Source organism: Macaca fascicularis, chromosome 8 (assembly GCF_037993035.2).
Source record: "Macaca fascicularis isolate 582-1 chromosome 8, T2T-MFA8v1.1".
Lineage (NCBI taxonomy): Eukaryota > Metazoa > Chordata > Mammalia > Primates > Cercopithecidae > Macaca > Macaca fascicularis.
Window position 1 is genome coordinate 7,100,232 of NC_088382.1, and position 17,547 is coordinate 7,117,778.

At 36.8% G+C, this 17,547-nt stretch overlaps 1 protein-coding gene across 7 annotated transcripts in view; it reads left to right on the top strand.

The window, feature by feature from the left end:
• Positions 1 to 17,547, top strand: part of AGPAT5 (1-acylglycerol-3-phosphate O-acyltransferase 5) — a 51,953-nt gene that overhangs the window by 16,033 nt on the left and 18,373 nt on the right. For 6 of the 7 annotated variants that reach the window (XM_065518734.1, XM_065518735.1, XM_074000215.1 and 3 more), the window contains 4 exons: positions 856 to 925; positions 6,461 to 6,576; positions 8,309 to 8,398; positions 17,362 to 17,452. In XM_065518734.1, coding sequence (XP_065374806.1) covers positions 856 to 925; positions 6,461 to 6,576; positions 8,309 to 8,398; positions 17,362 to 17,452 — 367 coding nt within the window. The remainder of the gene's footprint in view (positions 1 to 855; positions 926 to 6,460; positions 6,577 to 8,308; positions 8,399 to 17,361; positions 17,453 to 17,547) is intronic. The other variant, XM_065518737.1, reaches the window with a different exon arrangement.

Here is a 17,547-nt window from a genome sequence, read left to right on the forward strand (position 1 = left end):
AGTTTAAAAATAAACTGGCTGTTGGACCAGAAGCTCACTGTGTGCTTCTCACCAGCTCCTCCCTCATGCTGGAAGTTGCCCTTTTGTTGAACTCTGTTCTTGGTGGAGATGGAGTGAGTCCTAATCATGGAACCATGTTTCTCTCATACTTACAGAATAAAGTTTAAATCTTTAGCATGGAATTCAAAAGACTTCTGGCATTCCAGTTCAGAGCCACCCTTCTGGTCTCCTTGCTCCTCCGCCCGACACTGCCCGTGTACCCAACAGGCCTCCAGGGTTACTGCTTCCATTCATTCTTATTCTCATGACGTTTTCCTTCCTCTCATCTGCCAAAATCCCACCTAATGATCCTCCTGCTCTGCAGTTTACAGTTCTTTAAAATTAAAAAAGGTTGTGTAGCCTTCTAGTTTCCTGAAAAAAGAAAAAACAGATTTTAAACATAAAAAAGTACCATATTTTCATAGTATTTGCATTATGTCTCATTACAGTTCCTGTGGACATGTCTTTCTCTTACTAGATTGATTGTAGGCTCTTTGAAGGAAGATTTATGTTATGAACAGTGTTTTATATATTGTTAGCAATCAATAAATGCTTGTTATATTTTTCTCATGAGGATATTGATTATTCTATTTTAATTTATGACCATTAACCTGTCCTATACATAACTGCTTTGTGGACATGAGCAGTTTTGATCTCTGAGGCTCCTGTGAGGAATCTAATTTTTGTTAATCATGGATGGAAATATTCACAGCATCATTCATCAGTTTCTTCACATTGTCTTCCTTTGTATATTACAGTATATTACAGATGTTTTAAAATATCAAAGTAATGTGTTTTTTTTGTTTTATTTTTTAGATATTGCTATATGGAGATTTGCCAAAAAATAAAGAAAATATAATATATTTAGCAAATCATCAAAGCACAGGTTTGTATTTCATTTGCATGAAACGTAGGTTTTTCTACAGATGGCACATGGGCATTCAAAATACCATTCTTATATTTAAATGAAGTGGGTTTTTTAAAACATCGATTTTCTGTGCAGATATTACACCTGTTCTTGTATTTTTGTGATTTTACTTTTTGGAAAGTCAGAAACTTGAAAGCTATGAATTTTCCTAAATTTACCTTCTCCCTCTGTTGGATGTAAGTAAGCTATTTTCTTACTTGCTTGGTTTGTTTTTCCTTTGTGTAGTGTATTCATTCTTTTTGTAAGTGATGTTTCTAGAAGTAGCCTTGGGTGGAAGTGTAGATATACATTTTACATTTTTGATTGCTAAGCTGCAGAAAGGCTGTATTGGTATGTGAGTACTCATTTCCTTACTATGCTAGTCATTTCTAATGTCTGCACTTCCTTTCCTTCTTCAAATGGGTTTGGTTTAATTCTAGTTTGCTACTGTTCCATCAGAGGAATTGCAGAGGACTGGTCTTCAAAATAGTGCAGTATATACTTTAGGTTAAGATACTTCTAAAAACCTTTGCATTTTTAAGTAATTCTAGAGTCCCAAGAATTTGCAAAACAGTACATTGTAGTCCTATGACCCTTTCAGCAATATTTTCCCAATGGTGACATCTTAATACAATTGTAGCACAGTAGCAGGATCAGGAAATTGTCATTGGGTAAGGTACTTTTTAATTCTCCAAATAATTCAGCCCTCCAAGAAATCCCACTTCTTATGTTTTCAAACCTGTAGCTAGCTACTTTTGGTGCATATTCCTAAATTCCATTTTTATTGCTTTAAAAAATGTTATACCTAGAAGCTCAAAGCTAAAAACAGCCTGATCAATATAGTACTCTTAAGCTAAAAACAACCTGATCAATATAGTACTCTTAAGGGAAATCACTTATGCCTGTGACTTTTTTTTAATTTTCTTTCTGTCAGCTGTCTCTTCATGATTTTGTGGTTTTTATTACTACTTATACCATAGATGAGGTATAGAAAGTATAAAAAGTTAAAAGTGCATTTTTCTCAATTTAGTGAAGTAATGATTACATTCAGATTTATAGGACAAGAGTTGAAGCTACAAGGGGTTGATAGGAATTTTGATGTATCTGTGTATTTTCCCCAACTTTATTATGTGACTGGTTCAGACTGTTTTATCTAATTACATTTCACTCTCGGCAAAAATAGCAAAACAGTCAACCGATGGTCAGTGCTGCTGAGAACTCTGATCTGTGCCGACATATTGGCCGTTTTACTTCTAACACCATTCTGCTGTTCCTGTCCTGCCGCTGACGGATGTTTCTACCAGGTTTCAAATATCAAATAAAAGGGATCCGTGGGCCCAGTACAGGGAGTGGCTCTTGATAGCTTTGATTTTCCTACATTTCCTTTATATCGATCCAGTGTTAATTTCGTGTAGAGTTGTCTTTCTGTTTAACAGGATTCTCTTAAAATTCCTTCTTCAGTTTCCCTGCCAGCTTTTCTTTGTCCAGGTTTCAGTATAAACTCCACTCGATTAACAGAGCTCTCTAGTAGTGACTCGTGGAGTAAGTTCTCTGAACATTTCTGGAAGTGTTGCTGATAGTGATAATAATGATAACTACTACTGTTAATTTGTATGCTTACTACATATTGGCTTTTATATATATTATATATATTCCTTCAGATTGAGGACTTCTAGAAAACATCTATGAAAAAACAGATTAAAAAACAAAAACAGAAAACAATTCTACTTGTATTTGGGACCAGAGGTACTATGGGAAGGATAATCTTCATCCTCAGATCACACTGACCTGAATTTCATTTATCAGTTTAGAGAACCACTTCCCCTTCCCTTCACCCTAGCTCCAAGTGCTTGTGACTTTGTATCACTGCTCTCGCACCAGATCCTGATCCCAGCAGGATTTGAGAAGGCTGCTTTTTGAAAGCCTTCCTTTTAAAATTCGATAACTTGGGAAAATACTAGGTGAGTGATTTTAAATTTCTTTAGAATTACAGGCTTTAGTCAGTATATGACAGAGCCTTTTCCTAGAAAAAAATGTGCATATAAAAATGTATATGTAGTTTTAGGGTTTCAGAGACCCCTAAAGCCTAGCCATAGACATGGTTCATTGTCCGATCGTGTTTAGGTACCCTTGTAAAACCCTTCTGAGATGTTAGGAATCACAGTGGAGTATCTCTGAAAATGTAATTAGCAGAGAGAACATTTCAAAGACTGCTGTTCTGCTTAGACTTTCTTGTTTGTCTTCTGCCAGGCTTGCCAGAATAAATGAGTTTCCTGGCCTGATACTCAAAAGAATTAACATTTAAATTAGTCTCTCTCTTCCCTTGTTTTCACTTGACACATCCTTGTCTCTACATTCTGTCTCTGTCTCTGTTAACTCATTTCTCTCTGGAGTCAGCAGGATACAGTGACTGTTATTCCTTCTCCTTATCCTTCAACAATCTACGTTTGATACTATTTGCCAATTTTTTCTTTTTCTTTTTTTTTTTTTTTTTTTTTTTTTTGAGACAGAGTTTCGCTCTTGTTGCCCAGGCTGGAGTGCAATGGTGCGATCTCGGCTCACTGCAACCTTCGCCTCCTGGGTTCAAGCCATTCTCCTGCCTTAGCCTGCCAAGTAGCTGGGATTACAGGCATGCACCACCACACTTGGCTAATTTTGTATTTTCAGTAGAGATGGGTTCTCACCATGTTGGTCAGGCTGGTCTTGAACTCCTGACCTCAGGTGATCTGCCTGCCTTGGCCTCCCAAAGTTCAGGGATTACAGGCGTGAGCCACTGCTCCCCGCCTACTATTTGCCTTTTTATTCTCATGAAATGTTCCCTTTTCTTGGTTTAAGCGTCAATTTTCTTATTGAACAGTGTGCGTGGTGAGTAGAATATTATAAAAAGGCACGGACTTTGGAGTCAGAAAGACCCAGGTTCCTGTTTGACATTGCAGAAATGCTGTTCTGCAACAGGCTGTGTGTCAGTGGGCAAATTACTTATCTCTCAGAGCCTTATTGGTAAGGCGTGAGTGCTAGCTCCTTTAGGCCCTTTACAGAGGCTATCTCCTAATCCTGGTAGAGTACCTGGCTCATAGATGGCATTTAAAAGTGGTTGTGATGCCAGTCATAGCTCACCATTAGCATAACACTGGATCCATGGTAGGGAAGCGCTGCACATGCAGTATCTCTTAAGACTACACAGGGCCCTCATGAATTAGGAACTGCTCTTTCATGACGATAGGGATGAGGAAATTAGACTTGCTGCCTCTCACTGCCTTCTACTCCTCTCCTCCAAGTTAGTGGGAACAATGACACTGCTTTGGGTTGATCGCCATGGAAGAGTCTCACATAGCCAAATTTATTGCTATCTTAGTTAAATTATGCCAGAACACAAAATATGAATAGTTATTGTCAAAGTAATATCATCTCAACTGTAACTGAGATAGTCAGAAACTATCTGTAATCTGGTGTCCTATCTGAAACATAGCTGAGAATAAACAAGAAATAACGATGATTCAGTAGCAAATACTGGTGGCGCAAAGCTTGTATATTTTGACTACTTAAGCTAGTTGTTAAATGTTTCCACTAAAATTTTCAAGTTTAAGGGCATAGCCCAGGGCAGCTTATTATGAACATGACGTACCTTGAAAATCTTATACTTTCTCTTAAAAGTTCTTGGGAGGGGCATCTGAGGCCATAATATAACCATAAACCCGTTTGTTTTAAAATAAAATCCATTTTTAAAATTCTTCCAAATTAAGAAAAAATAATTGTTGCAGGAGAAGATGCTAAACCTGGTTTTTAACTTTGTACCCCAACTATATTTCCAAGATGTGCTTTAGCCTGGGAACCATACAGAACCATACAGAATTAGTTCTCAATTTAGTCAATTTATTGACTGCTTACTTTTGCATTTGGTACAGGTATAACAGGATTGATTATATGGTTTCTAAGACATGACTAGAAGGAAATATGTTTATCAGTTATTATTTGTTTGATCTAAATTAGAAGGGGCTAGGGAGAGGACTTCAACAGGAAATTATATACTTTAGAGAAACGTGATCATTGATAGCCCAATAGTGTAGATATCTCAACCCAATAACACAGGTGGTGTCTGTCTCTGGGATCATACACTGTAGGGGATCATCTTTGCAAGCAACATTCTACTTTTAGGAAGCCATAACAAAAGTTTCATATATATAATAATTGTAAGTCTTCAGTCATCAAGAAAAAGTTAACTTGTGAATGATAATCCCTGATTAAAAAGAGATGTATAATAATTGCTAAGACATTTTTCTGGGTTAATTTTTAGTATTAAAATGGCTGAATCTTCTTTGGGATATTCTGACTAGTATGGTTCATTGTCTAACGGATTTCACATAGCTGAGAGCTAATCATCCTGTAATCTGTGGAAGACTCTCCTCTTCGGCTAAAACTTTATTGTAATTCCTTTAAATCCTCAGCTTTTATTTTCTACAGATTTTTTTTTTTTTAAACATTTCCTTCCTCTGACTCACTCCTTTTGTTCTCATTTTGTGGCCTGAGGACCTGGGTGATGCTGGAACTGTTGTTTTCACAGATTCTTAACGATTTTCTTTTCGAGTATCAATTGAGCTCATGTGTGTATTAACTAGAGAAGTCTCCCTTACATTTCATTCTTATATGTTTTCTTTCTCATCAAGAAATAGAGTAGTTTGTAGCCATTTAATTTCAAATCTAAGTTTCTGTGGTTCTTAAGACCTTTATCATTTGTCTTCTTAATTTCACTTCATTTCCTCTTTAAACCGTGTCCTCTGTTTCCCATCTTCTGCACCCACATTGCCGCTTCCTGTTTGTTTTATTGGCAAGGGCCACTCTCTGTGTTGGGAATTTTTTCTTTTTGAAAGCTCAACTAACAACTTCTAGGAAGTTTTTTGTTGCTGCTGTTATCAACTCATACCATCTTACCCTTGTTTTTGCAACCCTTTGTTAATAACATATTTATTTAACTAATTATTAGCAGCCTGGGATCGTTTTTCTTGGTTACATAAAGAACGCATGTATCTACCCAGCACTATTGTAAGGCATGTGAGACCTTTGTTTGATTGCTGTCCTAACCTAGTACCAAGTCCTAAAAACTCATTAGTAAAAGATAAACTGTCTTTGCCTTTTGCCGAACATACGTATACACACACAGAATATTTAGTTGCAATTCATAGTTTCATTTGGCCATTTTTTGTTTATAATTTCCACTTTCTCATTAAAAAAAATCTTTGTTTTCTAGGCTTTAGGATTTAGAGAAGCTCATTTTATTCCATATACATGCTGCTGTTGGATTACTTAGGTATTTTGTGACTGTGTTTTATCTTTGAAATAAAAAGCCTTTCAAGAAATGCAAAAAAATCTCAAAAAACAGAAAATGTATATTTTTAAAATATCTCAGATTGATTTAAAAAAATTTTAAACATCCTAATCACAGTACTTTTGAAGCACATTCCTAGTACAACTTGTGAAGAGGTTCATGTATGTACTAACTGGGTCCTGTCTCTGCAGTTGACTGGATTGTTGCTGACATCTTGGCCATCAGGCAGAATGCGCTAGGACATGTGCGCTATGTGCTGAAAGAAGGATTAAAGTGGCTCCCATTGTATGGGTTTTATTTTGCTCAGGTAATTTGTTTCCATGCTTTTCTCTATATATATGTAGTTTATAAATTTTGTTTTGTTTTGTTTTGAGACGGTCGCACTTTGTTGCTCAGACTGAGTGCAGTGTTGTGAACACAGCTCACTGCAGCCTTGACCTGTGGGGCTCAAGTGAACCTCCTGCCTCAGCCTCAAGTAGTTGGGACTGTGGGTACCCACCACCATGCCTGGCTAAATTTGTATTTTTTGTAGAGATGGGGTCTCGCTGTGTTGCCCAGGCTGGTCTTGGAGTCAAGCAATCTGCCTGCCTCAGCCTCCCCAAATGCTGAGATTATAGTTCAAACTGCCATACCCAACCCTATAAAAATGTTATATTTTAAAATTTAACATGTATTTCATGTAAATGTATAGTTTTTAAAATGGGTTTAATAGTTTATTCTCAATTGAAGTAATTTGGTTTGGTATTTTTAGTGGTGTGTACTTATATACCTGTCTGATTATCCATATACAGTTTTCCTTCAGCATCTGTGGGGATTGGTTTTAGGACCACCACAGATACCAAAATCTAAAATACAATGCTCAAGACCCTTATATAGAATGGGATAGTATTTGCATATAACCTGTGCACTACTTTAAATCATCTCTAGATTACTTATAATATCTAATACATTATAAATGCCATGTAAACGGTTGTTATACTTTATTTTTATTTGTATTATTTTAATTGTATTATTTTTTATTTTTATTCACATATTTTTGATCTGTGATTTGTTGAATCTGCAGATGTGGAACACATGGATATGAAGGACCAGCTGCAGTAAAATGAAAGAGCAAAAATGCAAACGTACAAAGATCAAACAAATAGGAAATTTAAAGGCATAGAATTTGATACGCAATTATATTAAACTATTGATAACAGTAATTAGTGATCTGTATGATATTAAAAAAAAAAGCTGTATATATAAAACTTATTTTCTCCAGTTCTGGAGGCTAGACATCCAAGATCAAGGTGTTGACAGAGTTAGTTTCTCCCAAGGTCTCTCTGCCTGGCTTGCAGACAGCAGCCTTCTTCCTGTGTCTTCATGTGGTTTTTTTCCCTGTGCCCAAGCACCCCTGGCATTGCTTCCTCTTCTTAGAAGGACTAATCACACTGGATGACTAATCCTTCTACAGAGACTTCTAAGGTCCCACTCTGAGGCCCTTTTTTAACCTTAATTACCACCTCTAAGTGCCCTCTCTCTGAATACAGTCACAGTGGGAACTATTAGGGCTTTAGTAGACTGACTTGGGGGAACACAGTTCTGTCCATAACAATGCCACAGAAATATCTGTAGCAGGATTGATTTTTTAAAATCCCTAAAGATCGTGAGTATTGACATTTTAAGGACGCTTTTTAGTGACTCCGTAATAAGTGGGTGGAAGAATTGGGAGTTAAATCCATCTGATTGATCAGGTTTTTTTATTTTAAAAAACGTATATTTAAGAAAGAAAGCATTTTCATTTTAACTGCCAACAAAACTAAAGTTCATGTATTTTCCAATACAGTGTCACATGCAGTTTTTTTGAATTATGTTGAGACAAGGTAATTTTTCAGCTAAATGTTCTGTAGAAGCTAATATTTGAAGACATTAAATATAGATTAAATTCTGAAATGTAGTTTATATTCTGTACTTTTTGAAAGAAAAGTTGCCTTTTTGATGACTCTGGCCAATCATTATTTTAAAAGTAAAACTTCTTTCTCCCAATTTTATTGTGGCAGCATGGAGGAATCTATGTAAAGCGAAGTGCCAAATTTAATGAGAAAGAAATGCGAAACAAGTTGCAGAGCTATGTGAACGCAGGAACTCCAGTAAGAACCTACCCGGTTTTATTTTTCTTACCAGCTCTCAGTTTCTAAATTTAAGAATTAAAATCTAAGAATTGTTTTGAAAATATATTTTCCCATGTGTAATTACTAATTCAGAGTTACACTGAGGTAACAGAAACCCTCTAAGTACAGGTAAGCAGGTTTTTCAGCCATCAGAAAGATTGTTGTAAACAACTAGGTCCTTTGCTGGTCAGTGGACCTTAAAGAGGAATAAAAAGAGCATTTGGTGTCTTTCAGAGTCTATAAATAGAACTAACTGCATTTTAACCTGACATTTAAGCTACTTTAAGAGCTCATCTTACTTCTTGTCTTCTTTACTATCAGATTTAGTTTTAGAAGCAGCAACTGTTTTCTGTTAGTGGAAATTTGGAATGGCTTACATATACAGAAAAACCAAAAAAGGATGAATCTCTATACAAATGTCAAATCATTCAGTGGAAATAATATTTTATAAAACTTTATTCCACAAAAGTGGGGAGAGTTCAATCTGCTATGTGTAGAATGCTGATTGCTGCCAATGGCTTTTCCCCTGGTTCCCGCCTAAGACAAAGCATCATGCTTACCAGGACTACTTGGGCTTTCTCTTTCGGTGCATGACAGCATGACATGTGCTCAGAAGCTTAGCTCACGTGCACAGGCCTTCCTCTTCTTTTCTGGCTCCCTCCCTCTGTCTTCCCTCCTCTCCTGTTGCCCTCCTCTCACTAGGGGTCCTGGGCAGCAGCTGGAGCTCATGGTAAAGGAAGAGTTCTTCACGGTCAGCTGGTAAAGTGCCCGGTGCAAGCATTGTTTATTCACATGCCTCTTCTAGGTGTTTGTTCTTCACAGTCAGCTGGTAAAGTGCCCGGTGTGAGCATTGTTTATTCACATGCCTCTTCTAGGTGTTTTTGTATTAGGACATTGCATCCTGTTCTGGGCATGTGTGGGGTGACAGAAGCAGAATGGAATGAGATGAACAGTGACCCTTTATCCTGTTATAGCTCACCCTTGAGAACCAAGCTTGGTGTTTTCAAAGGGTCTGTTTAGTCTGAAACAGTGTGGTGAATTTGGGCAGAATTGTGGTCATTGTATGTAGGTCTCCAAAAGACAGAATAAGTTGGTAATACGGTTTATCGACTTTTTACAAAAAAAATTAAAATTTAAAAATCACGAATTTATACCTTAAAGTGTCCATCCCACTTCTCTCCCAGCTGTCCAGTCACCCCAGCCATGGATGACTGCTGTGGAGTTTCTTCTGTGTCCTGCTGTGGGCATTGTATATATGAAGCAAATGAAGATAGCTGCCTGTTGGGTGATGTTGGCATTCTATGCACAGTGGTCCCTTGCTTTTTTGCCCTTACGAATATAGCTGTCAGTGGCACTAGGGCTGAAAAAATCAGCTCTGTACACTTGTCATGTGTCTGTTTCTCCAACTGCCTTCATGAGTTTCTTCTTGTTTTTGGTTTGCAGCAGTTTAAGTATCATATATCTGAGTGTCATTTAAAAATTTTTACCTGGATTGGTCCTCTGAGCTTGGATCTATGATTTGGTGTCTGTTATTAATTTTGGAAATTTCTTTACTCTTATTTCTTTAAATATTATTCCTACTGCAGTCTTTCTTCTCCAGTTATGTTTGTGTTGGCTCATTTGTCACTGTTCTTTAGTTCTTAGATGCATTATTCATTGTTTTTAAAAATTTTTTTTTACACCCCCTTCCCTTTTTTCTTTTTTTGTTACAGTTTGGATGATTTCTGTTGACCCACCTTTGAGTTCACAGATTCTTCCTTTGGCTGTGTTGAGTCTACTGGTGAACCAGTTGAAGGCACTCTTCATCTCTGCTACTGCGTGTTTCATTCCTCACATTTCCCTTCGACCCTGTTTCATAGTTTCCATCTCTGTGCTAGAATATCTATCTGATCATAAAGCTTAATCACTTTTTCCACTTGAACCTTTATCATTTTATTATATTTGCGGTTCTCTTAAATTCTCTGCTTGATAATTCCAACATCTGGGCCATGTCTGAGTCTGGAAATTTTGATTGCTTTGTCTCTTCAGATTGTATTTTATCTTGCCTTTGTCACACTTCCTAAGATTCTGCCGAATGCTAGGGCTTTTTTGTAAGACAGTAGAAATGGAGGCAAGGTGTCTTGATACCTGGAAATGGATAGACTTGTCTTTCTGCTCAGCCTTTGGTGTTGAGGAGTTGAGTCAGTCCACTCAGGAGGTGCACTGGATTTGGGTTTTGCTCATGTGCTTTTTCTCACAGCTTCAGGTTTCTATAGCTGCATTACTTTGTGTGTAGGCTGGGGACATCCTCCCGATAGAGCTTTTCCTCAGTGTCTGTTTCACACTCAGCATTTTCACATGGCACCTCGGAGTGGCTCTCCTCTTTGTGCCTTTCCCCACTGTACTTCTCTGATACTTGTTACTGAACTCTTGCTAGTTCGGTGGTAGAAGGAGAAGGAAGGGAAGTGTCTTTATTCTTAGGGAGAATCTCAGGGGTGGAGCCTTCTCTGCTCCTGCCTTGCTTCTGGCTGTAAGTCTTGCCCAGGATGTATTCCTGCCTTCACTAAGAATTTTTCCCTGTTCTCTTCGCCCAGCCTCATCGAGTATTCATCCGTGCCCCATGGGTAGCAGGGTTTTGTTGCCCCTGTTCATCAGTTTCCGGCTGCTGTTCCATAGGAAACGTACAGAGAAGGATGTGGGCTGGGCCCTGAGCCTTTCCCACAGGGCTGCTGTTCCATCCCACAAGCCTACAGCCAGTCTTCCCTGACCCCAGTGTGTTTTCCTTTTTCTTTATCTTGTGAGTACACAGGAGGTCTGTGGGTCGAGCCTGTAAATTGTGCTGCATTCTCCTTGTGTCTGTAGCCCAGGGGTTCATCTGTTCCAACAGCTTATGCTTGGCTTTCTGCACAATTGTTAAAATTTTTAGCTAAATGTTAGCATTGGCCCCCAAGTAAACAAGCACTTGCATCTTGTTTCTCCTTTGAGTTTTCTGTCTTTCCTTAGACTTTTGGATTAATTGGTTGCCTTGCAACCTTTCGGCTCTCTGAAGGATCTGAGAAAAGTCATGAATCTACAGTTTGTCAGTGTTGTTGTTGCTGTAGGGTTGGGAGTAGTATTCCTTCAGCATTCTACATACTTCATGGAAGCCTCCTCTCATTTTTGGTTAATAAATTTCAAAACTTGGAACAATATTAGATTTACAGAAACGTCAGAAAGAACAGAGTGTTCCCATTTATTTATTCTTTATCTAGCTTTTTTTTTTTTTTTTTTTTTTTATGAGTTGGAGTCTCGGTCTGTCACCCAGGCTGGAGTGCAGTGGCACGATCTTGGCTCACTGCAACCTCTGCCTCCTGGGTTCAAACAATTCTCCTGTCTGAGCCTTCTGAGTAGCTGGGATTACAGGCATGTGCGACGATGCCCGGCTAAATTTTGTATTTTTAGTAGAGACAGGACTTCACCATGTTGGCCAGGCTGGTCTCGGACTCCTGACCTCGTGATCTACCAGCCTCAGCCTTCCACAGTGCTGGGACTACAGGCTTGAGCCACCACGCCCAGCCTTCTTCATCTAGCTTTAACATCTAATGTTGACATCTTACATAACATGGTATATATTTGTCAAAACTAAGAAATAAACGTTGGTACCACACTGTTAATTGTACTACAGATTTTTATTCAGACTTTACCGGGTTTTCCACTAATGTCCTTTATCTGTTCTAAAATACAATCCAGAATAGATACAAATCTATTTACCTTCAGTGTTTTAAATTTATTGTTTTTCGTTATATGAAGTGCTATATGGTTTTTATCAAATCTGTTATTTTGGTTTTAATCTTCAAGCTTGTCTTTGTTTCTTTAAGTGTTAAAGGCATAATTTAAAAGGTGTGTAGATGTGTTGGGTTATTTCAGTGCCTAAAGTCCTGTCTGAGTCTGTTGTTTTTTGCTGGTTCTTGCTCATGGTACTTTCTTTCCTTGTTTACTCTGTTAGCTTCCTTTGCTTCTGGCTGTATTTGGTAAGTTATTTGTGGAAATCAGTTGAAGCCTCAGGTGGGAGTGTCTTTCTCCAGAGAACATTTCTGCCTGTTTTAGCTGGGCCGCTTCAGGCTCCTCTAGTGTGGGCCCCACCCAAACCAAATTCTGAGTTGAAGGTGAACTGAGCCATTCAGGCAGTGCGACCAGGGTTGTAGATGCACAGGAGACCTGCTCACCTCTCATTTACTTTCACCCTGAAAGTGGAGCCTTTGGTGTTTCCTTCTGATTCTCTCTTCACATTTATATTGGAAGGTCTGTGGGCTTTGGTTTCTGTTCCCCTCATCTTCTGAGTCTTGTAAAACAAAGTTCTGTTTTATGCTTACTTCTGCTTTACTGTGTTTGCTTAATTTCGGTCTTAACATCTTGCCAACTCTTGGGTACTTTTAAAATAATGTTATATCCAGCTTTTTAAGTTGTTTTCAGTAGGAAGCTTGGTTCAAATAACCTAGTCTGTTATGGGCTACCAGAATAGCCTTCCTGTTTTTTGTGGGCAAAATTCCAGCCTTTTATGTTCCTAGTGCAGTATGGATAACAGACTGGCAGGTTCAAGAGGCAGTGCTGAGCAGCTGTCGCTGTCTCAGGTGGGGCTTCTAAGAATCTGGATGGTTGTTTCATTTCTTAATATGTACGCCGTGTGAGAGCAGGTACATCTTACTCAGGTTCTTGATGATTCTTTTCTTTCTGAAGGTGGATTAAGTAAGTGACATGGTAGAATATGTTAAGCCAGTTTTCATGTGGCTTAATAGTTCTAGTGAATCTATTTCATGATTATATCAGCTCTTATTTGGTGTTAGTATTTAAGAAATGCAGAATTTTGTTTCAAAAATTATATTTGTATTATAAATTGTGAAGAAATACATCTCCATAATTATTGCTGGGACAATGCAGTATTTTATTAAGGTACTTATTGGTTGTGGATGCAAATGAAGCATACTTGTGATAAAAATAACTAATGGAAGTCATTTTGTTAGAATATGAGCTAGTAAAACTTACGGCACAAATATGGAGACTTACACTTTTTCTTCCAGCTTCCACTTAAGGTCCTTTTCAGATAAGAGGCAGCCTGGTGGATAAGAGTATTGGTTTTGAAATTAGATTCATGTTTAAATCCCAGATCTTCTGTTTAATCTTTATTTTATTTCAGGTAGATTTTCTGGATAACTTGCTATAGCTTATACATCAGTACTTGCCACTTCAATTTTATGTTATGAAGAGATGACTTCCTTCCTTAAACCTCACAAACCAACCTCTGCTAGCTTCTGACTTTTCTTCTGTCACTTCCTTACCTCTCTCAGCCTTCAGAGAATTAAACGGAGTTAGGGCCTTGCTCTGGATTAGGATTTGCCTTAAGGGAATGTTGTGGCTGTTTAATGTTTTATCTAGAGCACTCAAACTTTCTCGTTTTCAGCAATAAGGCTGTTTTGCTTTCTAATCATTCTTGTGTTCAATGATGTAGCACTTTTAATTCTCTTTAAGAACTTTTTCTTTGCATCCACAACTTGGCTGTTTGGTGCAAAGGGCCTAGCTTTTGGCCCGCCTTGGCTTTCAACATAGCTTCCTCACTAAGCCGTTTCTAGCTATTGATGTAAAATGAGAGACATGCGACTCTTCCTTTCACTGAAACGCTTAGTGGCCATTATAGGGTTATTAATTGGCCTAATTTCAATGTTGTTGTATCTCAGGGAATAGGGAAGCCCAAGGGGCGGCAGAGATAAAGAGAGACAGGGGAACGGGCCATCAGTGGAGCAGTCAGAACACACACGACATGTATCAATTAAATTTGTCATCTTATATGGGTGCAATTCATGCCACCCCCAAACAATTACAATAGTAACATCAGAGATCACAGATCACAATAACAGATATAATAATATGAAATATTGTGAGAATTACTAAAATATGCCACAGAGATGTGCAGTGAGCACATACTGTTGGAAAAATGGCACCAGTAGACTTGCTCGATGCAAGGTTGTCATAAACCTTCAACGGGAAAAAATGCAGTTTCTGTGAAGCTCAGTAAAGCGAAGCATGATAAAATGAGGTGAGCCTGTCGCTCCTAAGAATGTTCCTGTACAAGGTTTTTGCATCTGTTACTTGCTTTTTCCTATTTATAAATAGTATCTTTTTTGAGAACGTATTTTTTTATTTTTATAAATTTAATGTATCTTTTGAAGAACATACTTTTAAGCTTAATTTATAGATTTTTTTTTCTCTCATAATTTCCGCTTTTTATATCCTATTTAAGAAGTCCTTGCCAAACTCCAGGTTGCTAAGATTTTCTCCTTTATTTTCTTCTGGAAATTTTAGAGTTTTGCTTTTATATTTAGTTCTAGGATTTATTTCTAATTAATATTTTTATATGGTATAAGGTCGAAGTTTATATTTTTTAAATATAGATAACCGTCACTATAGAAAAGATTATTTTCCCCCAATGTTTGAAATAAGTAGACTGAATATAGATGGGTCTGTTATCCCTAGATCAGTGGACTATTTGTTCTGTTATGTTGATCTATATGTGTATCCTTATGCCAATACCATACTGTCTTAATAATGCTTGCTTTGTAATAAATTTTTAAATACTGTAGTTGTCTTCTAAATTTGTTCTTTCTTTTCAAAGTTGTTTGGGCTATTTTAGGTTATTTGCATTTCTATATGAACTACAGAATTCGCTTGACAGTTTCTACCCAAAGTTTGTGGGCTTTTCATTTTGATTGTATCGAAGGTGTAGATGAATTTGGGAAGAATTGATATAACAGGACTGAATCTTTGGGTTCATGAACATAACCTGCATTTGTTTACTTATTTCTTTATTTATCTCAGTGTGTTTTGTAGTTTACAGATTTGCACATCTGTTGCCAGATATATCCCTAAGAATTTTAGTTTTTGATGCTATTGTAGAAGACATAAAAAATTTTCAAGTTTTTGATCGTTCTAGGCATATAATTTTTTAATATACCAACCTTGCTAAACTTAATCATTATCTGGTAACTTAAAAAAGATATTCCTTAGGATTTCCTACATAAGCAATCACGTCATTGTTATAGAAATAACAGTTTTACTTTGTCCTTTTTAGTCTTGATGGCTTTTATTTCTTTTTCTTGCCAAATTTTCTGGCTAGACCTCCTAGGACAGCGTTGAGTAGAACTGGTGTGAGGGAAATCCTTTCCATATTCCTCATCTTTAGGGAAAAGCATTCATTCTTTTACCCATTCTTTAGGTCCTAGCCCCATTGCCCTTCCTAAATTTCTTCTCATCATTTTCCTTCATCACACCTTGTTCTTTTTCTTTGCAATCATATCATGATATGTACCTACATGTTTTTATTAGTCTGTTTAATGTATTTCTTTTCCTTACTTGTCCATGAAGGGAAGGACCATGTGTGTTGTTATCCTGTGTGCATTTTCTGGAACATAATAAGTTTATAAGAAATAGTTTCCGAATTAGCTCTGAATGAATTCACTCTTTCTTGTTGTCTGTCAATGTTCTTTTAAATTAAACATCAAGACACAGCAAATGATACCATATGAGTTATTAACCTTTGAAATAATCATTTTATTTATAAATGATTGAGTTAAAAGCTGATAGCCCACAGTAGTTGCTTTCATGGCTTTAAATATAAACCTTACTGATACAAAATACATTTTCATGAAAATGAATGTGGTTTTTAGAACTAGCTTTAATGTTTGTCTTCCCGTTTTTCCTTCTAGTTACTGGAATATAATAAGGAATTTTGTATTTTTTTTCCAAATTTTACCCATTTTTCTACATTTTCTTAACAGATCTGATCAATCTTCATTATTAAAGACACATATAGTATCTGTTAATTTCTAAGTCCGGCGTGGGTGCTGAGACTATTACATGAATGAACAAAAAGCTTGCATATTTGCATGGAAGCTGAAAGTACAACATTTTCAGATACCATTATACCAGTATCTAAAGAAAAAACTCAGTCCCACGTAGGTTTTTCAGTAGGAGCTTTATCATCAGAGGCCATCCAGATGAAGGAAGGCTTCTGTACCAGATGTACAGAGGTAGACAGTATTGTCTGAGTACCGTCTGAGATCTGGCAAGAATGGATCCAATGAACATAGTTTTCTCCCATGAGCTCCTGTCTTGTTTTCTGTATTCTGTTTGTATCTGAAAAGATTTAGTATGCATATCTTATTTTTGTCTTTCGGCTGTCAATCAAAGTTATTAGTGTAGATTTTGTAACTCGGTTCTCAAGTTAGGAGTTTTTGCTGTATAATTTTAATGTTTCTGTTTTTACTTTCCTAAGCAGATAAGTGTAAAAACTTAGACTAATTGATTACTTATTAAACATCCAGCTTGATATTCTTCTTTATATTATTTTAGTTTCAGTTTATATAACAAATGAGGTTACTTATAAATAAAATTTTAAATGCACTAAAGGAGCTATGTAAAATAGGAATTTCGTGTGAAGCTTTTGAATGTGAACATTTTGAACCTTTTACATGGTGGGAATTTGGTATATGATTTTCCTCAAATGAGGTACTTTTTAGTGTTGGTACTTAAGGATGCTGATTTCTAAAATTTATATTTCTAAAAATGACATTTTACAGGATCTCAAAGGGAAAAAAGTCATTGAGGCTTTGTATGAGTCAGCATTTCATGGCCTATTTTTAGTTAGTGAATTATTAGCGTGTAATTAGAAATGTTTTTAGATTCTTCATGGCTGACCTACCAATGAATGTAGCACTGCATTTAAAATATATTTCACTTTATGTTCAGACTTAATTGAATTGTTACATTTTGTTTGCTCTGCCTGAAATGAAGGTCACGTGTAAATAAATATACATTTTCCCCTACTGTAGGAAATACTCTCTTAGCATTAGTAGGTTTAGCTTTTTAAGTTAACAACAATAACAACAACAAAGCTCACACCAAATAAACCAAATTTGCTCTATGTCCCACAGATGTATCTTGTGATTTTTCCAGAAGGTACAAGGTATAATCCAGAGCAAACAAAAGTCCTTTCAGCTAGTCAGGCATTTGCTGCCCAACGTGGTAAGTAAAAATTTGACAGTGTTTGAACAAATAAGATAATAACATTTTTAGTTTTTCTTCCTGGAAAAGATACTTTTGTTTTACAATTGAAAGAA